Source organism: Sinocyclocheilus anshuiensis, unplaced genomic scaffold (genome assembly GCF_001515605.1).
Source record: "Sinocyclocheilus anshuiensis isolate Anshui unplaced genomic scaffold, SAMN03320099.WGS_v1.1 scaffold147, whole genome shotgun sequence".
Taxonomy (NCBI): domain Eukaryota; kingdom Metazoa; phylum Chordata; class Actinopteri; order Cypriniformes; family Cyprinidae; genus Sinocyclocheilus; species Sinocyclocheilus anshuiensis.
The window spans coordinates 988,212-1,011,156 of NW_015549585.1; the positions used below are offsets into that span (position 1 = coordinate 988,212).

The 22,945-nt window shown below is 33.5% G+C and overlaps 2 protein-coding genes across 5 annotated transcripts in view; one reads left to right on the forward strand and one right to left on the reverse strand.

Moving 5' to 3' along the window:
- Nucleotides 1-17,383, forward strand: part of LOC107657976 (filamin-B-like) — a 100,631-nt gene extending 83,248 nt beyond the window's left edge. For all 3 annotated transcript variants that reach the window (XM_016446332.1, XM_016446331.1, XM_016446330.1), the window contains 12 exons: nt 452-610; nt 695-898; nt 2,588-2,740; nt 3,825-3,947; nt 7,258-7,524; nt 9,299-9,436; nt 9,526-9,641; nt 11,148-11,280; nt 12,648-12,824; nt 14,383-14,601; nt 14,685-14,888; nt 16,387-17,383. In XM_016446332.1, the coding sequence (XP_016301818.1) occupies nt 452-610; nt 695-898; nt 2,588-2,740; nt 3,825-3,947; nt 7,258-7,524; nt 9,299-9,436; nt 9,526-9,641; nt 11,148-11,280; nt 12,648-12,824; nt 14,383-14,601; nt 14,685-14,888; nt 16,387-16,574 (2,081 nt within the window). In that variant the 3' untranslated portion in view covers nt 16,575-17,383. The remainder of the gene's footprint in view (nt 1-451; nt 611-694; nt 899-2,587; nt 2,741-3,824; nt 3,948-7,257; nt 7,525-9,298; nt 9,437-9,525; nt 9,642-11,147; nt 11,281-12,647; nt 12,825-14,382; nt 14,602-14,684; nt 14,889-16,386) is intronic.
- Nucleotides 17,384-19,666: 2,283 nt separating this feature from the next.
- On the reverse strand, nt 19,667-21,414 carry LOC107657961 (deoxyribonuclease gamma-like). 2 transcript variants are annotated; one of them, XM_016446307.1, is made up of 4 exons: nt 21,300-21,414; nt 21,065-21,174; nt 20,877-20,989; nt 19,667-20,145 (listed from the first exon to the last, which is right to left on the reverse strand). In XM_016446307.1, exons 2-4 carry the CDS (start codon nt 21,165-21,167, stop codon nt 20,080-20,082), a joined length of 282 nt encoding a protein of 93 aa, XP_016301793.1. In that variant the 5' UTR covers nt 21,168-21,174; nt 21,300-21,414; the 3' UTR covers nt 19,667-20,079. The 2 variants fall into 2 exon arrangements, with proteins under 2 accessions (XP_016301793.1, XP_016301791.1); XM_016446305.1 differs by having other exon boundaries at nt 19,669-20,145; nt 21,065-21,414.
- Between the last annotated feature and the right edge of the window lie 1,531 nt (nt 21,415-22,945).

Consider the following 22,945-nt stretch of genomic DNA (forward strand, 5'->3'; position numbering starts at 1 on the left):
CGTGTTATTTCAGATGTATTTCCAAGAAAAAAACATTGTCTTATATTCGGGTCAATACGGTATATATATATATATATATATATATATATATAAGATGCACAAATACAAAACACCATTAACTGTTAATTTAACAACAGATGAAAACCCTAATGTACATAACTGATAAGAAAAAGCTAAGAAGTAAACGGTGAAAAACCATCAAATGTGAAGTGTCACAGGGAATTCTGGGATTGTCATTTTGTTTTTATCCACTGTATATTATAAGATGACTAGTCCTTTTTCACTTCCAAAAGCTGTGCATTAAACAGTATTTTACTGTAAAATTACATGATTACAGTTTTTCTCTGTTTGTAGTAAAGGAACCTACCTTTACGGTGTAGTTATCTAGTTAGTCTACTTGACTTCTCTAGTAAGATCGTGACATTTATTGATCTGTTTTTGGTCTCTTCAGAGGACAACAAGAGGAAGTCCCAGGTAAAGCTGGGCTCCGCTGCAGATTTCTCTCTGGATATCAACGAGACTGATCTCAGTCTGCTCACCGCGAGCATCAAAGCCCCGTCTGGTCGCGACGAGCCCTGTTTGCTCAAGAGGCAGCCCAACAACCACATCGGTAGGTCTGGAGTGTGTGCACTGCTTCTTTCTGTGGACTGTGACTTTGGTTTTGATAACACATGGTTGGTCGTTTCCTCTTCAGGCATTTCCTTCATCCCAAGAGAAGTTGGAGAGCACCTGGTGAGCATCAAGAAGAACGGCCGGCACGTTCCTAACAGCCCCATCACCATCATGGTGGTCCAGTCTGAGATTGGAGACGCCAGCAGAGTCAAAGTCTTCGGTCAGGGTCTGGTGGAGGGAAGCACATTCGAGATGGCCGACTTTGTGGTGGACACAAGGGAAGCTGGTGAGAGAAAAGTTTTATTCTCACATTAAAGGGACGGCATCATTTACTCATCCTCACATTGTTCCAAACCTCTATGAGTTTCTTTCTTCTGTTGAACGGAACGGAGTATATTTTGACGAATGTTGGTAACCAAACAGCTGACGGTAGCCATTGACTTTCATAGTATAGAAAAAAGTACTATGGAAGTCAATGGCTACCGTCAGCTAATGACAGAATTTTCTTTTCTTTCTTTCTTTCTTTCTTTCTTTCTTTTTCTTTCTTTCTTTCATTATTATTATTATTATTTTAATAATAATAGCTACTATTATCGTTGTCCATCATCATCATCATCTTTTTATTTATATATTTAATTTTGACAATTATGAATTCTTTTATTTTAATAATCATCATCATCATCATATATATATTAATTTTAATAATAGTTAATAGTTTTAATTAATTTTAATAATGGCTATTATCGTCGATGTCATCTTTTTAATTGATATAATTCCTTTATTTTAATAGTCATCAACGTAATAGCCATGGTTATTAATTATTTGTTTACTAATTAATTTAATAATAATAGCTATTATTATTATAATCATCATTATCATAATCATCATCTTTTTTATTTATATATTTGATTATAACAATTATTGAGCTTTTAATTTAATAATATAATAATCATCATCATAATAATAGCTAATATTATTATTTGTTTAGTAATTAATTTGTTTAACTATTGTTGTTGGTATATTTATGTATTTAATTATTGTTTTATTATTATTAATTATTAGATGTGTTTAATAACTATTGTTTTTTTGATTAATTATCTTTAAGTTATATTGTTAATAACAACAACACACAATAGCAATCAGTAATATCTAATTTATTTAAAAAAGAATATTATGATGATCTTATATTTAATTAATTTAATTTTAATAATTTATTTTAGTGTTTATTATTATTATTATATTTCATTTATTTAATACAAATTATTTTATTTCATAATATTATAATTATTGTTGTTGTTGTTTTTCTATTTTTCTTTCTTTCTGAGTCCCACCTCAAAACATATCTAGAGAATCAAATATCATAGTTTTGAGAGTTTTCATGAGTTAAGTAACCAAGCAACCAGAACTTTACTGCTCTGCTACTGCAGATCAACTTCTTTCCCAAAAGCAGATGATATAAACATTTCCCACACATAAGAGGCTTGATTTGAGCTTATAACCATAACGTTACAGAATGTGGGTGCTTCTTCTCTCATCTCTTCCTTTATAACACAGATATTCATGTTAAATGTAGAAAATGACTTCTGTTCAGAGCAGGTGTTTCTTCCTAACCGAGCTACATAAGCACTGAATAAACCACGTCTGCCAAACGTCTGGCCCTTAATGATGTTTTCTCAAGCTCTCAAATCCACTTCATTGCTAAGAATATAATCCAAACAGGTTGTGCAAAGCAGCTCAAAGCTGGAAATGAGAAAGAAAAAAACTGGTAATTGGTACCACAGCGGCAAATGATTTCCAACTTACCCAAAGAACTTCAAATATTTATACAATTAGTCCTTAATATATATCACACACTTTTAAACTTGTCATAATTGGTCTTGTTGGATCAAGACTGCATTCATTTCTCATGCATTCAGGTAGCATTTCTATTAACGTTAGTAGTATGATGCATCTAATCTCATAACGGTCTTCGTAGGTTATGGCGGTTTGGCGCTGTCCATCGAGGGTCCCAGTAAGGTGGACATACAGACAGAGGACATGGAGGACGGCACTTGTGGCGTCTCATATTGTCCTACTGAGCCGGGCACATACATCGTGTCCATCAGATTTGCAGAAGAGCACGTCCCAGGTAAGAGATGATGCTGCTCAAAGCATCATTCAAACCTTATATATCATTTATAATGTGCTCCAAATAAGGTGTAATTTGACCTGTTTATAGATTATTTGGCAGTATTCAAAATGGAGTATTAAGTGTATTGTGCAATGTTTAATAAGATGATATTAGTAATTTTCTAGTGCAGTGACTATATTCTTCAAAAGAGACCAAACTGTTCAAAAAAATTGCTTCACACTAGATGTGAATTTTATTTTGTTCTATTTTTTTTTTTAAATCTATCATTTAATTATTTTATGAGTCATTTTACCTTTTGGCTCAAATAAATTAATTTATTGTAATAAATGAAACAATCCTATTTTATTTATGTTTTTTTTTTTTCTTTCGGCACAAATAAATGAATCCTTTTTTTTTAATAAATTAAACAAAGATACTACTTGAAGGTTGATGGATGATAGATTTTTTTTCTTTTATTTTTAAATAATTCTTTAATCATTGTATTTTTCTTTGTCACAAGTAAATAAAATACATTTTTAATATTTACATTTATTTACACCTTATATATATATATATATATATATATATATATATACAGGTGTAATTTGACCTGTTTACAGATTATTTGAATTTTATATGATGACTGTAAAAACACTTTTATTTTACAAAATTCTACAAAAGATTTTTATTTAGAATAAATGCTGTTCTTTTGAACTTTCTATTCATCAAAGAATCCTGAAAAATAAAATGTATTGCAGTTTCCACATAAATATGAAGCAGCAAAAACTGTTTTCACCATTGATAATAACAAATGTTTCTTAAGAAGCATATCAGCATATTAGAATGATTTCTGAAGATCATGTGACACTGAAGACTGGAGTAATGATGCTGAAAATTCAGATTTGATCACAGCAATAAATTACATTTTTAAAATATTCACAAAAAGGAAACACTTATTTTGAATTGTAATAATAATTCACAATTTTACTGTTTTTTTACTGTATTCCTTGATCAAATAAATGCACGCTTGATGAGCAGAGGAGATTTCTCGTTTGTGTATTCCTGTCACTGTGTGACTTTTATTGCACCTCTGCGTTCACAGGAAGTCCGTTCAGCGTGAAAGTGAGTGGAGAAGGTCGTATCCGCGAGAGCATCACTCGCCGTCAGAAAGCCGCTTCCGTCGCTAGCGTTGGAAGTGTTTGTGATCTCAACCTGAAGATCCCAGGTATGAAAGTTCCTCATGTCAAGGCAATGAAGATGTCAAGCGCACGTCTGTCCTCATTCAGGTTCCTGTTAAAATCTAATCCAGTTTTAATGTAGAGTAGGCGTGAATTATTTACCATTTCATCCACTTTATGTCAGAAGGCTTGGTTTATTGGCTTGTTTAACACACTGTAGCTCAGTCTCCGACAGGAACGCCAACCAAAAAGCACAAAACAAATGAACGTGCGGTTGTTCTGCTGGCTCACATCATGTGTTCCTGTGGCTCAGTGGTAGAGCATTGCATTAGCAGCGCAAAAGGTCGTGGGTTCAATTCCCAGGGAACACACATACTGGTAAAAAATGTATAGCCTGAATGCACTGTAAGTCGCTTTGGATAAAAGCGTCTGCTAAATGCATAAATGTAAATGTAAATGTTAAAGCATCAAATCTCCATACTTGAGCAAAAACACATGGCTCTGTGAAACAAGACGATATATGCAGGCCGTGCTGAAGGCATTGAAGTGTCTGCTTTGAGTTTCCATCAGTCACGTCAGCGGTACGTGATGCTAACACGCGTCTCGCGCTGACGGAAATGCTGCCTCATTCATGTGAAGTGTGTCACTTGGCGGTCGAGGCGGTTTGCTAAATCTGCACTTCCAGTATGAGTCTTGGCGTAGTCTGAAATGTCTTTTTGTGTGAGAGAGGGCAGTTTTCTCCTCATTTCGCTTGAATAGTAATGCTAACAAGCACAAACAGTGTTTAAAAAGATGATTAGTCATTTTGTGACAATATGTGACAATATTCAATATTCAAAAAATTGTTTAAAATGTAAAATTGTTTCACACTAGATGTGAATTTTATTTATTTATTGAGAATTGATTTTACCTTTTGGCAGAAATAAATTCATTTATTGTAATAAACAATCCTATTTTATTCTTTTACATAGATGTTCTTTTCTTTTGGCACAAATAATTATTATTTTTTTAATTAAACAATCTAGTACGATTCTACTTGAAGGTTAGATGATGTAAATTTGCCCTGTGAATTTTCTTTTTTTATTATTATTATTTTTTTGTAAATAATAATAAATTTATTTTAATAATAAAATTGTATTTTATCTTTGGACTAAATAAATTAGTCAATTGTAATAAATCAAACAACCCTATATATATATAATTATTTTTTTATTAATTAATCCAATAAGATACTATATGAGTTAGGTGGATATTTGATAGATGTGAATGCCATTTGTGAAATTTTAAATTATTGTTTTATTCTATAATGTTTTTTATCATATTATTTTGCCTTTCATATTTTTTCAAGCAAATACATAAACCAATAAAATATTTATATATTAGATATGCTGTATTACAATAACTTTATTATAAACAGTATCATTATCATGTTTTAAGATATATTTTTAAATCACAGTTTTAGAAAGTGACAACTTGGCCATTATATTTCACATTAGAGAATGCAAATTTTGTCATGTCAGCCTCGCGTCACTCTTGGTGTGAACAGGCCTTTAGTTGGCCAGTAAAAACTAAACCTGGATCACGTAGACTGCTTCCATATGTGGTTTTGAGACTTGTTCTGGTTAATGAGGCCACGCTGTAATGGAGGATTAGCAGTGATCTAATACAGGCCACACAAACCGTCACTTCATCCCATATTTGCCTGACCGACTCTGAGCTCATATATTGAAAGACATACAGACAAATGACAAATATCAGACATGCTTCCTCTACACTCTATTATCTTTTTCCCAACTTTGCTGTTTTTCTCACCTGATGCACTGCTTGTTCTGTCCTTTCTCTTTCCTCACTTGTTTCTGTCTTCTTTCTTGTCTTTTCTGCGTCTGTGACTATCAGTGACCTGGTTTCTTCTGGCTTTGGCTCGTGAGTTGCTCTCACGCGGCGTCTATCGCTCTCACTGCTCTATTCGGCTCGGGGTCAAAGGTCAGAGCAGCTCAGGGTGGACCCGCTTCACCGTGGGCCAAGTGAGGGTGACCAGGATTGGCACGGCACCCGTCAGAAGGCCCTGCGGAGGGCTGGAGGGTGCGTTTTAAACACGCCGCATGTGGACCACGAGGTTGGCAGAACCCGCTTGCTTTTGATACACGTGTGTTTGTGTTTGCATGAACCAGAGACGCTTTTTTGCTCATTACAACTCCATAAAAATTGTGAATTATTTGTTTATTATTTATTATCCTATTATCCTCTAAAATAACTAAAAATAAACTAAAACAAAAGGGAAAAAAAACTATAGACTAATAAAAATCACAAAAACAAAATTACTAAAACTTCAACTAAAAGAAAAAAAAACAACAAAAAAAATCTATCTATTTGAAATTTTAAATATTTTAATGTCATTTTCAGTTAAAAGGGTGAAAAAAAAGTAAAAAAAAAAAAAAATATATATATTACAAAAACACAACAAAATTACTAAATCTTAGTAATTAAAGTTGTGATTAAAATTACTTCATTGTAATTTTAATATTTTGTAATTTTATTTCTAGTTAAAAAGAGGGGAAAACATCTTTACATCTTCGTTGCTCATTACACCATGTGTTTTAAAAAATATCTGACAATATAAATAAAAACAACAAAAGCAAAATTACTAAAATTTCAACTAAAATTAAAGTGAGAACAAATTACATGAAAATAAAATCAAATTTAAATTTCATCTTTTGCTCATTACACCATGTATTCCTTAAAAAAAAAAAAACGAATAAAAAATACAAAAACAACAAAATTACTATAAATTTAAATAAAATTAAAGTGAAAGCAGAAAATATAAAAATAAAATCTAATTCAGATTTTAAATGTAATAGTTAAATATAATTTTATTTAAATAGAAAAAAACTGGAAAATATCTTAACTTCATCTTTTTTGCTTGTTACACAGTGCATTCTTTAAAAATTACAAAAACAAATTACCAAAACAAAATTACTAAAACTTTTAACTAAAGTGAAAACAGAAAAAATCAATAAAATAAAATAAGATTCAAAATATTAACTCAAATTATAATAGTATAGCAATGATACTAAATTAGCTCTTCTTCCGTTGAATACAAAAAGAGATGTTTAGCCGAATGTTCACACTGCTTTCAGTCTTTTGCATTGCATGGTAGAAAGTCAGTCATACAGGTTCGGAGCAACATGAAGGTGAGTAAATAATGACTCCTTTTAATAAAACCTGAGCACAGTAAGTTTCATCTCCGTATGTTGCTTGCAAAACCTTGAAAGCGCAGACGTCAGACCAGCTGAGAGCCGTTCCTGCATCTCTTCTGTCAGCTCCCACAACAGTCCTTCTGCTCTCTGTTCTCCCCAGGAATCGACCTCCAGGACGTCTCGGCGCAGGTCAGCAGCCCGTCGGGAGCCACGGAAGCGGCTGAGATGGTGGCGGTGGGAAATCACACCTACTGCGTGCGCTTCGTGCCTCACGAGATGGGCGTTCACACGGTGAGCGTGAAGTACCGCGGGCAGCACGTGCCGGGAAGCCCCTTCCAGTTCACCGTCGGCCCGCTGGGAGAAGGAGGAGCCCGTAAGGTGCGAGCGGGGGGTCCGGGTCTGGAGAAGGCCGAGACGGGTGTGCCAGGTATGAACACTGATTAAATGTTAGGTTTTTTGTTGTTGTTGTTGTTTTTAAGTACTTCCTGCAATTATTTAATTTATTTATTTTATTAAATTTATTCTAAAATTCTAGTTAAAGAAAAAAAAACGGGAAAGGTTGGAAAATATGGTGTGACGGTGGTGTAACAGTTAGCTTATTTTGGTAGTATTTCTTGTACTGCCTTTACATAAATACATTACATAAATGTGACCCTGGATCACAAAACCAGTCATAAGGATCAATTTTTCGAAATTGAGATTTATACATCATCTGAAAGCTGAATGTTAGGATAGGACAATATTTGACCGAGATACAACTATTTGAAAATCTAGAATCTGAGGGTGCAAAAAAATCAAAATATTGATAAAATGGCCTTTAAAGTTGTCCAAATGAAGTCCTTAGCAATGCATATTACTAATCAAAAATTAAGTTCTGATATATTTACAGTGGGAAATTTACAAAATATCTTCATGGAACATGATCTTTACTTAATATCCTAATGATTTTTGGCATAAAAAAAAAAATAATAATTTTGACCCATACAATGTATTGTTGGCTATTGCTACAAATATACCCCAGCGACTTAAGACTGCTTTTGTGCTCAAGGGTCACAAATGTAAAATAAATGAATGTTTTAATGTACAGTAATTTTAGTGTAAAAATGCAAAAAACAAAAAAAAAATCTGTTTATTTGAATATTTTAGTTTAATTTTTATTTTAGTTGGAAAAATTGGAAAATATCTTTAAATGTCATCTTAAAGAAAAAACCTTTTTTGCTCATTACATGTTCTTTACCATGATTTTTGTAAAGAAATGTTCAATTATTTACTCATCTACATGACTTGGTTTCTTCCACTGAACACAAAAGATATGTTTATAAGTCATGATAAAATGCTAATTATATTTTATACATTCTAAAAAGATTATAAAACTTTATACATTTGGTAGTGTTTGTTATACTGTCTTTATTTTAATTACATTTTATATTTATTTTAATATTTTAATGTACAGTTATTTAAATTTAAAATGCAGAAAATATATTTTTCATTTTATTTTATTTTTTCATTTTCGTTTTAGTTAAAAGTGAAAAATCTCTTCCATTTATTTTAATATTTTAATCTAATCTTCATTTTAGTAAAAATAAAAATTAATTAAAAAACTGGAAACAGTCAGTCATCTTGGGGGAAAAAAAGCTTTTTATGCTCATTACACCATATTATTTACCATCATTTGCATAAAGAAATGTTCAATTATTTACTTACCAAAATGGTGATATGTTAATTAAAATTATTGTAAAATTTTCTATATTATGTTAGTATGCCTACATTATGTTGTACTTCCTGTAATTGAATTTTATATTGATTGTAATACATTTAATTTTAATTAAAAAAAAATCGTAAATAAGGTGGAAATCTTTAAATGTCATCTAGGTATAAAGAAATGTTTAATTATTTGCTTACCTGAATTATTTTTTTTCTTCTTAAGATGTAAAACATTATAGAAAGGTTATAAAGTTGTATTTTTATGGTAGTATTTGTTGTACTGCCTGTCATTTAATTTTGAATTGATTTTAATATTTTAATTTAATTTAATTTAGTAAAAACAAGAAAAAGGTTTGGAAACATATTCAAATGTCATCTTGAAAAGACTTAATTTTTTAAGGCTTATGCAAGTACAATGCATTTTGACCATCTTTGTGGCATTGAACTGTATAGAGCTCCTTTAAACACACGTTCATCTCATTCTTGTGCTCTTGTAGCGGAGTTTAATGTGTGGACGCGCGAGGCGGGCGCCGGTGGTCTGTCCATCGCTCTTGAAGGTCCCAGTCGTGCAGAAATCTCCTTTGAGGAGAGGAAGGACGGATCCTGCGGCGTCTCCTATGTAGCTCAAGAACCAGGTATAAACGCACACACGAGCTTTCCGTCCTGCTCTCCGTTTGGAAAGCTGTGTTTACCCAAGCAACCTCAATCTTAAATCTCTCTGCAGGCGACTATGAAGTGTCTATAAAGTTCAACGACGAGCACATTCCTGACAGCCCTTACCTGGTGCCCGTTCACGCTCCTGTGGACGACGCTCGGAGACTCACTGTTACCAGTCTTCAGGTGAGACATCAGGAAACATCGACACAGACGCGTGTCCGCAGCTATTCAGTCCTCAGACTAGCAACAATGGGAAAACAGTTAAATTAAATAAGTAAATAATATTTAAATATATTAATATGGAAGTTTATGTAATGACACAAATACTTTCCCTTTTTCAACTAAATAAAACATCACCAAGGCTGCATTTATTTCATCACAAATACAGTAAAAACAGTAAAATTGTGAAATATTATTACAATTTAAAATAGCTGTTTTCTATGTCAGTATATTGTAAAATGTAATTTATTTCTGTGATCAAAGCTGAATTTCCAGCATCATTACTCCAGTCTTCAGTGTCACATGATCCTCCAGAAATCATTCTAATATACTGATTTGCTGCTTAAGAAACATTTCTGATTATTATCAGCGTTCAGAACAGATTATTTACACTACTTGATGTATGTATAAGCAGCTTTGGAGCAGATTTCTCTCGTGATCGTGTCTTTGAATAGCTGTCGGACATCAGTCGTCTTTGTGTGGCTGTTCTGGTGTTTCTCTTGTGTTTCATTTAAAGGCTTTTAACAGAACCCGGTCTTGTAAAGCTCACAGTAGGATCAGTTAAAGCCGAGAGAGGAAGATGCTAGAAACCTCCATCCAACCCTTTCCCATCATTCTCTGTAGTTTAGCAAACCCTGTAGTTCTCATCTTCTCTCTTGTCAAATGTTGGCGTCTCTCTCTCAGCTTTAGCTGATCTTAGGTGAGCTCAGGTGAGATCATCAACATCTGAATGTGTAATGATTCTTTCTTTATTTAGCTTTTTATTGAAAAATAAGCATTTTATTTATTATTATTTTATGATTATGCCATTTGATGCACTTTTCACATTTAAAACCATATAATGATATAATTCATATTAAATGTGAATTAATTTGTAATTAAAAATATACACATTGTATACTTATACTGTTTGGGGTCACTTTGTTTTAAAGAAATTAATACTTTTATTCAACAAGGATGCATTAAATTGATCAGAAGTGACAGTAAAGACATTTCTAATGTTACAAAAGATTTCCATTTCAAATAAATGCTGTTCTTTTGAACGTTCTATTCATCAAAGAATCCTGAAAAACAAAAGTATCAGTTTCAACAAAAATATGAAGCAGCACAACTGTTTTCATCATTGATAATAATCAGAAATGTTTCTTAAGCAGCAAATCAGTATATTAGAATGATTTCTGGAGGATCATGTGACACTGAAGACTGGAGTAATGGTGCTGAAAGTTCAGCTTTGATCACAGGAATAAATTACATTTGACTGTATATTCACACAGAAAAGTTATTTTAAATGTTAATAATATTTCACAATTTTTACTGATTTTTCTGATCAAATAAATGCAGCTTTAGTGAGCAGAAGATACTTTTTACTGACCCCAAACTTTTGGATGTTAGTGAATGAGCATCAACAATCCTCCCAGAATGCACTGGTGTGTGTGTGAGATGTTCTAAGCTGTTGGTTCACTAATGTAGGAGTCGGGTCTGAAGGTCAACCAGCCGGCATCATTTGCGGTGCGTCTGAACGGGGCAAAAGGCCACATCGATGCTAAAGTTCACAGTCCGTCCGGAGCCCTGGAGGAGTGTGTGGTGTCTGAACTAGAGCAAGGTCAGAGGATGATGATGATGATGATGAGGTTATCTGCTATGATGCATTAAATCATTTTCTGTCATAACTAAAAGTGAAAGGGCTTTATTCTTACTGGTTAAAAGAGAGTAAAGTTCACTTCTGTAAAATGATGCATTTCACTCGGAGTTGTATGTGTTAAATTCAGAGTAAAATCAGATTCACAGCCCATTTATATTTACTGCAAGCGTCTCGTCACCCAACATCCAGTTATTGCCTGTTTGCTAATTAGCACAAAAATGTAAATATTAAATGTATAAACTTAAATATATTAAATATAAACTTAAATATTAACTTTACAAACTTCTGTAATAAAAATGTTATTAAAACATTATATAAACTTAAATACAGAACATATTAAATATATACACTTAAATATAGAAAATGTTTAATATATAAACTTAAATATTAAACGTATAAATATTAAATTAAATATTACAAAATTAGCAATGTTGTTATAATCTGGCTTGTATTTTGTATTTCATACTAATGTTTATTAACATGCATTGTCCCTATTAAATGTAAATATTAAATATTGAAAATATTTAATATATAAACTTAAACATAGAAGTTTCAATATCGAATTGAATATTACATATAAACTAAAATATTTAAGTTCAACATTGTAAATATAAAATTTATAAACTTAAATATAGAAAATATTTAATATATAAGAGTAAATATTAAATACACATTTTTATTAAAATTACAAACTTCAGTATTTACAAACTTAAATAGTCAATGTATAAACTTAAATATTAAATACATTGAACATTAAATATATGAACTGAAATATAGAAAATGGTAAATAAATACTTCAATATTCAATATATAAACTTAAATATATAACGTTCAGTATTGCGAATAATAAACATTTAAACCTGAACACAGAAAACCTAAATATAGAATATATAAACTTAAATATTAAATATATAAACTTCAATATTGAAAATGTTCAATATATAAATATATAAAATATTAAATGCATAAACTTAAAAATTGAAAATATTAAATATATAAACATATATAAAGGTCAATAATGAAAATATTAAATATCAAAACTTTATATAGAACATTTGAAATATATCAACTTGAATATTAATTATATAAACTTCAATATTGAAAAAATAAAATGAGATGTATAAACTTAAATGTAGAAAATGTGCATAATATATGTGTGCTGCAGACCTTTATTCCCCTCTTGAAGCGTGTTTGTTGAGAACTGAGTCCCCAATTGACATCATTTATGTCAAATATATATATATATATTTATGTGATGTCATTTGTGTAATTAGTTCTGCTCATGTTCATCTTTTGGCTCTCTGGTTAATTTGCACTTTGTTTACCAGACAAGTACGCCATCCGTTTCATCCCACGAGAAAACGGCATCCACGTCATTGACGTGAAGTTCAACGGGACGCACATCCCAGGCAGTCCGTTCCAGGTTCGTGTGGGAGAGCCGGGACAGAGCGGCGATGCGGGCCTCGTCACTGCTTACGGACCCGGGCTGGAAAGAGGAACCACAGGTGAGCTTTTGACATTCACTGGACACACATGACTCACTGGCACAGGGCTAAAAACAATTCTGCAAAAATAAAAGCCTACGCACATGTTTCCCGTGTGCCGTCAATCTGTGTTTTCCACACTCTGAATATTGATTGCTCGATGTTTCTTTTGACTTGGCATGTGGAGAGGAAGTCAGGCCGTTCCGCGCTCTCGCTCATGCTAAACGCACTTATTGTTTCAGCAAAATGATTTAAACTGAAGGATCTTGGATTACCTGAGCTCTTTCTCATGGATCACATCCAGAACAAATGTATGTCTTCATCGTAACTTGTCTAGTTGAAGAAAAAGTGTAAAGCTCACGGAGACATTTAACTCGCAGCATTAATATGGTACCTTGAAATGTATTTCAGCTGCATAAAACTAAAGAAAAAAGCCACATGGTTGACTTGGAGGAAAGAATAAATGAGGTTTTATGATGGAAAGTGTCAGAATAGCTGCTCGTGTCTGATAGTGTCAGTGTAAACAGAACGAACGACTGATCGCTGTTTATCGTTTACAGACTGTGTTCAGAATAAAATACACACACACTTTAATCCATTTTACAGGATACTGTATATATTATGCAGCTATAAATATTTCCCATTTCTACAGTACATTAGTAGCAAAATACTGTAGACTGTCACATGACCTCATTATGTTGCATGTTTAATTCATTATATTAATATTATATATTATATTAGCTAAATAAATCAGTTTATATACATTTATATACAGTTAAATTATATAAATTAAAAGTACCTTTTATATTTATAAATTTGACCTCATGTTTAATTCATTTATTATATATTATATTAAATAACTAAATAAATTACTGTTTATATATCTATATATTTATAGATATCTAATTAAATAATATACATTGTTAATGCATTTACTTATCAATTTGGCCTCATGTTTAATTCATTCATTATATTGTTAAATAACTAAATAAATTAATATTTATATATCGTTGAATAATATCAATTAATAATACACTTATATTTATAAATTTGACCTTGTTTAATTCAGTCATTATATTATATTGTTAAATAACTAAATAAACTACTGTTTATATATCTATATATAATTAAATAATATACACTATTAATACATTTACTTCAGTTATAATCTTGCATTTAAATCCAGTTTTGTCTAAAAATGTCAACTTAATACTTGATCAAACTTTCAAATAGTTTTTTTTGCTGGAAAATAAATGAATGTTTTTATGGTATCTCTTTGGCTGTATTTGTCATGTTTGTGCTCTGTTATTCACTATGCATTTTGGCAAATGCAGTAGGTTGTTTAGTTTCCATGCATAAAGCTTTCAGCACACACACTGCATACTATAGAAAGAAAGTAGGAAAGGATGGTAGTATGCTATTCTCAACAGCCGTTGTCACAACGATGCCAACATTGATGGCTGACAGGAAACAGGAAGTGAGAATATTGTTGTTGTCATAAAACAGTTTATCATACGTGCAAATACACCATCCTACATTCTCACACTCACGTCATATTGACTCACGTCTCGTCTGACAGGTAACCAGGCCGAGTTTATCATCAATAACACCAAAGCGGGACCGGGATCTCTGGCCGTCACCATCGAGGGCCCGTCGAAGGTCAAGATGGAGTGTCAGGAGTGTCCCGAAGGCTTTAAAGCGCACTACACACCAATGGCACCAGGAAACTACGTCATCACTATCAAATATGGCGGCCCCAACCACATCAGCGGAAGCCCATTTAAGGCCAAAGTCACAGGTAAGCCGAGCCGGACTGATCTGAACCGAGGTGATGGAGTTGTTGGGTGATGATGGACTGAGATTGGCTTGTCTGGTCTTCAGGGCCGCGGTTGGTGAACGTGACGAACGCCAGTGAGATGTCCACTCTGATGGTGGATCCGGTGAGCAGGGCGAGCAGTATGAACTCCTACAGCGCCTCTCCCAGAGCCGCTTCTGACGCCAGCAAGGTTCTCAGTCGAGGTCCGGGTCTCAGTAAGGCCTTCGTGGGCCAGAAAGCGTCTTTCTCTGTGGACTGCAGTAAAGCAGGTGAGATCTCAGGTTATTCAGAACAACTTGAGCATGAGTGAGATGAACTATAAAAGTTTATTAAATGATGAAAGTTTATTACTAGGAACAAATGCATACGCATTCAACAAAAAGCTGATGCACTTTATACATGGTCTTAAGCTCCTGGGGGACCCACTGTCCTGCAGTTTTTAGCTCCAACCCTAATCATAATACAATGCTTTATTATTATTTTGAATTTTATATAAATTGATATAAAACATTTATTTCACTGATTCTTCATATAAGGTACAAAACATGTTTTAAAATGTGAGTTTTTATTATTTAATGACACATTATTTATAAATTGATATATTTGTAGAGAGGTCTCAGCTAATGAACCATATAAGGACACAGGTTTTTCTGAAAATGTTTTTTTTTTTCTAAAAATCTACATTTATTCACTTCATAAAAAACTCTGTCAGACGCATTAAAAAGCATGATATTTTAATTTGATCCACTAAATAACAGTGTGAAGTCTTCAGTTATGTAATAATGGTGTTCAGGAATATAGCTGAAGTGATTAAATACATTTTCTACATTTTTTTTTTTTTCCAGTTTTCACTCTAATATGAACAATCCAATTCCTGAATTTCTTAATTTTCCATCATCCTTTTTCATATTAAACATATATAACCTATGTTCTTTGAGAACATACACATATGATCATGTAGTTCAGTTCATGTTTTACTATTTTAAAACAATAAATTGAAAAAATAATAAAATCTTTATTTCAAAGTGAACAGAAACCTTCATCTGAAAGTGTTAAAAACTGACGAAGTTGACAAAGGTCCAACTGACGTTACAACAACTGATTGACAAGACAACAAATTAAAACAACCAGCTAATTTTTAAGCTGATATTTAATTGAATACAATAATCCTTCTAGAGGAGTCTCCAGTAACTCACAAAATACAAGAAGCTTATGTTCGGTTCAGCATTATTATGTGCTGCCCTGTAGTAATATGAATCCAAAGGATCTGTAGGCTGTCTTAAACCCCATCAGTTATGAAACTGTATTTGTGCCTGAACTGGCATGTTCGCTCTGTATGAAGTCCATTACATCAGGATTTACTGTTGCTGTGATCTCATGTGAGTGACGGATTGTAACATAAATAAATAACTAAGGCATGTAAATCAGGCCAAATATGTATGTAAATAAAATTATGAAACAACTTTAGAATTATTCTCCATATACAAAACTAATTATTTTTCTTATTTTATATTATTTATAATATCAATATATTTAAACGTGATTTACTGTACTATTCATTTAATACATTTAATATAACATTTATTTTATCATTATTCTAATTATTTTAAAACCAGACTCAAAACATAATATACGATCATAAAAATTATTGATTGATTGATTAACACTCTATCATGGCAATATTGCCAGAACTGCATTTTATACAGGGCATAATTGAGTTTTACCATTTGTTGTCTACTGTATCCATGTATTTGTGTTTGTTTCCAGGGAAGAACATGCTCCTGGTCGGTGTTCACGGTCCTCTGACGCCCTGCGAGGAGATCCTGGTCAAACACATGGGAAACATGCAGTACAACATCAGCTACGTCTTAAAGGAGAGGGGCAACTACATTCTGGCTGTGAAATGGGGAGATGAACACATCCCAGGCTCCCCATTCCAAGTCACCGTCCCATAATTCCCTGCGGTTAATCAGAAACACTCCTGACAGAGAGAAAGACTGTACAAAAACCACTAGAAGACCTTCTTCATTCTGCTGAACTTTGCACTTGATCAGGTTTTTGACTGGAATGTGACGCATTATGACGGAAACGTTGACGGCATTTTGTTATGATGCATGAATTGTACATTACTTCTATTTCTCGATTTAGTTCAGCATTGCACGTCTAAAGATGAGTGTTGAAAAGTTAAAAGACGGTGTATGAACAAACTGATCAGGGTTTCACACCCAAACGTCTCTGTACTGCTGATATTGACTCTAATCGCTCGTCTCTTTCTAACAATACTGACACTTTTAATGCACATATTATAACCTTTCCATGTCTGTGTTTGATTCTCGCTGCATAAACGGAACTGTGCTCATAAATCAAAGCATCATCCATCACTTCAAATCAAGCACTTCTGCATTCATCTCAACGGGTTTCACTGCTGCATATTGAATAGTTTACATAAAAATTACTATATATCAAGATTTTAGACTCGCAAATCCCTCAAGACCAAAAGATCTGATTTTCTGGCTTTTTGAAGACGCTAATACACAAAAGTCACAGTAATAGATTTATGCAGGTCTTTCACATTCTTTGTCTTAATTCTACTAGTTTTGATACTCCAGTGGTGAAGTATTTTGTAAGTGTTTTAAGGGCAAGAGGGGACATTTAATTGTATTTTGTATTTAGCCGTTGGTGCCTTATTGTGAAACACATGAATAGATTCGATGTACATTTGCTTATTAAAACTGACTGGAATAAAGAATTCAAGAATATAGAAGCTACAGCCTCTCATTATTTATTGAGAGTGAAACTTTCAGAATTTTCTTTAACAACATTTTCTGAGGGGGGAGTAAATGATCAAATGTCTTTTTGAGTGAACTGTTCCTTTAACTGAGTAACTCTGTTCTGTTTACTGCTTAGAATTCCAGTAACAGAAAGTGCATTGGCCACCTTGATTGAGAATGTTCCATTGTTACCGTATAAATGACCCTGGATAACAGATAAACATGCATATTTATAGTTCCAAAGGTCCTGCTCATTATTCATTATTTCCTTTGCTTTGTATAGGCAGGAGGAAGTCGATGTTAGTTAGCTTATGTCATTTAGGATTATTAACTTTCATTGTCACTCACTGGCTGATAATGTTCAGAATAATGTTCATAATGTTTTGCTTCCACCTTCAGGACAAATCTGAGCATTACAACACCTGCTTAAAGGGTTAGTTCAGACAAAATGATTACATTATTTATATAAACAATTATCATCGTTAATATACTCAAAGTTTCATATTCCCAGATAGAAAAAAAAAAATAGCCAGTGTTGTTAGTGTTAACTAAAACTATTAAAAATCATTTTCGGAACTGGAAAAAATATATAAATATTATATGAATTTAAACTTTAGTTGTCAAGGCAACATTATTAATTTTCTGAACTAAAAATAAAACCATACAAATAAATAAAAATTAACAATAAAAACCTAACAATAAAAAAGACAAAAGCTCATCAAAATTACATAAACTAAAGTTAAAATGAAGGGTGGAAAAAGCTAGTTTGCTTGCTGGTTTTAGGGACTCTTCATCTGCTCATGCCGGTGTGTTTTGTTTAAATTTATTTCTTTTTTTTACTTTTTGAGACCCCTCAGTACCCATCGTTTTTCTTGTCTTCCGTATTTGACTCTTTTTCGCAGCTGAATTCCTAAATTCCTGTAGATGCCGCACACTGCACTGGGTTTCTTTTGTTATTCTGTCAGCATATGGTGTGTCTGGCCTCTCTTCTCTCCACCTGGTGAGTGATCTGCTCTCTGATTGGTCAGCTCTGCACCTGATAGGTTTCTGTTGTCTCTAAAGAGACATCAGACATGAGGAACCTGCTCACCACGCAAGACCAGAACTTCTACCGCGAGCTGATCCTAAAGGAGGCCTACACGCGGCTGGCCTGGAAGATGAAGTACAGCAAAGAATATCCGACCACCTTCGCGTCTCGCAGGTCCAGGTCCATCGGGCTTTTTAACCCTCCGTCTGTCGGTAAAGTCACGCTGCCTCCTGTGGTCCAGACGTGGGAGAAGCAGCCGGTGCGCCGGTCACTGAGTGAAGCCCCGCTCATGAGAGCCGCGAGCCCGCAGACTAAAGCGGCTCTGTATCAGGGCTTATCCAACGAAGGCAAAGGACGAGGTTTATACCTGAGGAAACGGGCGAAGAAAGACCCTGAGGAAAAGTTTGATTATCCCATTCTGTCGTCCTGGGAGTATGGATGGAGATTAGGTGAGGATTAATTTTGTAATATTAGAATATATATATAGGATTTGAACAATTTTTGTATTATGGTTTGGGTTTAGTAATGTTTCTTCTGCTCACCAAGGTTGCATTTGTTTGATCAAAAATACAGCAACAATTGTGAAATATTATTGCAATTTAAAATAACATTTTTTGTTGTTGTAATATCTTATAAATTGTAATTTATTTCTGTGATCAAAGCTGAATTTTCAGCATCATTACTCCAGTCTTCAGAAATAATTATAAAATGCTGATTTGCTGCTCAAGAAACATTTCTGATTATTTTTTTGCAGTTTCATATTTTTATGGAAACCTTGATAAATTTTAATTTTCAGGATTGTTTGATGAATATAGTTTGTAAGAAAAGCATTTATTTAAAATAGAAATCTTTTTAACATTATACTGCCACTTTTGAACAATTTAATGCATCCTTTCTGAATAAAAATATTAATTTCTTTCATAAAATAAATCTTACTGACCCCAAACTTTTGAATGGTAGTGTATATAAAAACAAATATTATTAGTATTAGTATAAAATGGTTGCATGTAGTCTAAATGTCAAGCACTAAACAGGCTTTGTTTCTTCAGGTGACTATGAGATTGACTGTAAGACACCAGCCTACGGGAGATCTGGGATTGTAAGAAACACTTTCTATGCCAGGAATGGCATTTTTAATATTCCCACAGTGACTGATCAACTCGGATGAAACACCAGAGCATGTTTTTCTCACCCCATTGAACTTGAACAGATGGTATTCACCTTAAATCTAATACTCTGTGTCATTTACTCGAGTAAATCTTTTATTAAAATGAAATAAATCATATAAGCATGCATGCAAATGTCAATATGAAGCACTTATACAGGTGTTGTGATGTACAGAGTTAATTAATGGAGAAATGTAGATGGGTTACAGTGGCAACAGTCTTGCAAACTAACTCTACTGTCTCACAGCAACCGGTAAACCAACACTACAGACCGCTGGTTCATAATTAACAAGCACTGGAAGCTTGTCATTATCATTCAATCAAACATTTCTGCTCTTCTTTACAAAAACACAGTAAAAAAGTAAAGCACTGAACACTCGCTTTCTGCATCAAAGATTTTGTTAGAACTCGTTCATTTTCTTATAAGCTGTTTCTCATTCTCATCTGTAGGACTAATGAAGCAGGCGAGCAGTAAAAGTGTAAATGGAGAAGGTTGTTATCCTTTCCTCTGCGCTTGATTTACAGTGATGCAGAGCGGGAAATGATCACTCACTGCCAGAGCCTGTAGAACAGACACAGCTGTTAGTGTTTCCTTTACTGACCGGGGCAAGTTGTCACAGCTTACTCATAATGAATATTTTATCAGGTTTATGTATAGTGAACTTTTAAGTCATAAAAACTATAAGTATTCAGCGTTATTAACCCAGGAGAAAAGATACAGTTGATTGAACATACATTAATTATAGTGGTGCATGTTTGACACTGATGTGTGAATAATACCTGTTTGAAATAAAAATAAATACTATTTAAAGACATTATACAACCTATCTGCATTTAACAACTTTAAACGATTTATGAAAATAGAATATAGCAGACATCAACCCAGCTAAAAAGGAACGTTCTCAAAGTTCTGGCAAAGTTATGAGCAAACATTTTCAGTAACATTAATGAAACGTTTGTGCAGAGTTATCTGGTCTTTAATAATGTTAATAGCACAAAACATTATTTATACATCATTCACGTTTTATTTGTAACGTTTTAGTTAAATGTTTGTTTCTTTTTAATATTAGCTACTACTTGTTTCAGAATGTTCCTTGAACAGTTAAAAGTAACAACAATGTTTCCGAAATGATCAAATGGAATGTTCCTTTAACATTCGATAACCGCGAAAAATCCATTTAAAACAACTGGACGTTTGGAATGTTCAGATAACATTAAGAAATAACGTTTGTATTTCTAATCGAAACATATTTTTGTGAGTTGGGAATCTGGATAGAGAACTGCTTCGCTTACGTCTGACGGCCACATTTGTGAGACGTTCTGATAAACGTCGAAGAGTTCATCGATTTCTTTCACAGCCGCTTCTGGAGCCGTGTGAATGGGAATGATGACCAAATCCGTGACTTCTGTTGTGAGACAGACGAACACATGTTTAGCATCATTTCATAAGAGGTTCACCTTTCACACTGTAAATGTCTCACCCGTTTTTGGAGACGAAAACCACACGACGAACGGTTCTCGAGCAAAAGCGTCCTCATCTCCGGTTTGAGCGTCTGGATACTGATAGACGGATTTCACAGACATCTTCTGCCTGATATGATCAGAAATGAATTATTATTTTAACCTGGTTTCTTTTTACTCTTGGTAGATGCATATGGAAGCCCGTTTCCACCACAGAACAAAAAAAAAAAGGTTTTAATAAAGTTTTTCTCTCACAGTTCGAACTTTTTTTCTTGCAATTTTGAGAGGAATAATGCCCACAAGGGCGTAGAATTAGTAGAGACTAGTGTTGCTTTCGTCGACGAAAATTATGACTAAATATCGTCGTCAACGAACCTTTATCACGTGACGAAAACGAGACGAGACGAAAATGCTGGTCATGTGATGATGACTATAATTAAATGTATAATGCAATATCGTTGACGAATAAAAACGAGACTAAATGTGGTTTACAAAATAAAAACTATGCTAAAATGTCTCTTCATTTTCGTTGACCAAAACGAGACGAAACGAAATGTTATTTCGTCTCGTTATTATTATTATTTTGCAGTATTTCTGTTTCCTGTGTCTCGCTTCAGGGGCTGCATCAGGTCACACTGCGCAGACGCAGGCGACGTCACTTCCTCAAGCCCCACTCGCGGCATTATTTAGAGCAGTGTTTCCCAACCGGGGTGCCGTCTGTCGAGAGCAGGGGTGCCGTGTAAAAAATCATTTTTTAATATTTTTAAATTGCTAGAATGTTAAAAAAAGCAGCTATTATATAATATCCATTTCTAATGTCGCCAATAATTAGAGATGCACCGAAATTCCGGCTGCCGAAAATGAGTTCACCGCTCAGGTTTCACTTTCCGCATTGGGTGGGGGAAAAGAAAAAATGAGGAAAAAAAAAACAAGGGGGAAAGGGAAAATGAGGAAAAGATAAAGGGAAAGGGAAAGTACAAAAAAAAGGAAAAAGGGGGAAAATCAATTGAAACAAATTAAATTGAAAGAGTATTTTTTTAAACAGTTTTTCACCGTTTCACTTATTTTAACTAACAAATTACAGAAAAGTCAATATTTCAACCTATTTGACCTCATCACAAAACAACTCCTTATATTCCTTTTTGTAAAATTGAAAGAATAAAACATACAAAACATACTTCCACAAATATGGTTTATTCCAAAAGCTCAAATATTACATGCATACATAATAATAATCAGAGGTAAAAAAAAAAAAAGCTTTATTGTCAAGTATGCCTGCGCATACAAGAAATTTGTTTTAGTGTCACAAGCGTCCAGTGCACAGAGACAACAACAGACAATAAAAATAACATGAGAATAAAAACACACATATGCAAATATAAATAAACAAAAACAGAAGATTTAATTGAAAAGGAAAATAAATTGTATGTACAGTTGTGATATAGATAGAATAGAATGAGATGTAGGGATGTACTAGGATGTGGGGTGGTAACAAATAAAATATAAGGTTATTGCACATTTTTATGGAATGATTGGGGGGGGGACATTTAATTGTTCATAAGGTAGATTGCCTGGGGGAAGAAACTGTTCTTGTGCCTGGCTGTCCTGGTATTAGGTGCTCTGTAGCTCCGACCAGATATCAAAAGTTCAAAAAGGAGATGGCTTGTATGTGAGGGATCCAGAGTGATTTTCTAAGCCCTTTTCCTCACTCTGGATGTGTACAGTTCTTGAAGGGTGGGCATGGGAGCACCAATAATCCTCTCGGCAGTCCAAACTGCTCTCTGTAGTCTTCTGAGGTCAGATTTGGTAGCTGAGTTGAACCAGACAGTTATTGAAGTGCAGAGGATGGATTCAATGATGGCGGAGTAGAACTGTTTCAGCAGCTCCTGTGGCAGGTTGAA

What these genes read in the sequence shown, in the direction of transcription:
- LOC107657961 (XM_016446307.1), bottom strand. Translation starts at nt 21,167, where the DNA reads ATGTCTGTGAAATCCGTCTATCAGTATCCAGACGCTCAAACCGGAGAT. An exon ending in GTTTTCGTCTCCAAAAACGG is followed by an intron (nt 20,990 to 21,064) that starts GTGAGACATTTA and finishes GTCTCACAACAG; the next exon opens with AAGTCACGGATTTGGTCATC. An exon ending in CACAAATGTGGCCGTCAGAC is followed by an intron (nt 20,146 to 20,876) that starts GTAAGCGAAGCA and finishes TCTGTTCTACAG; the next exon opens with GCTCTGGCAGTGAGTGATCA.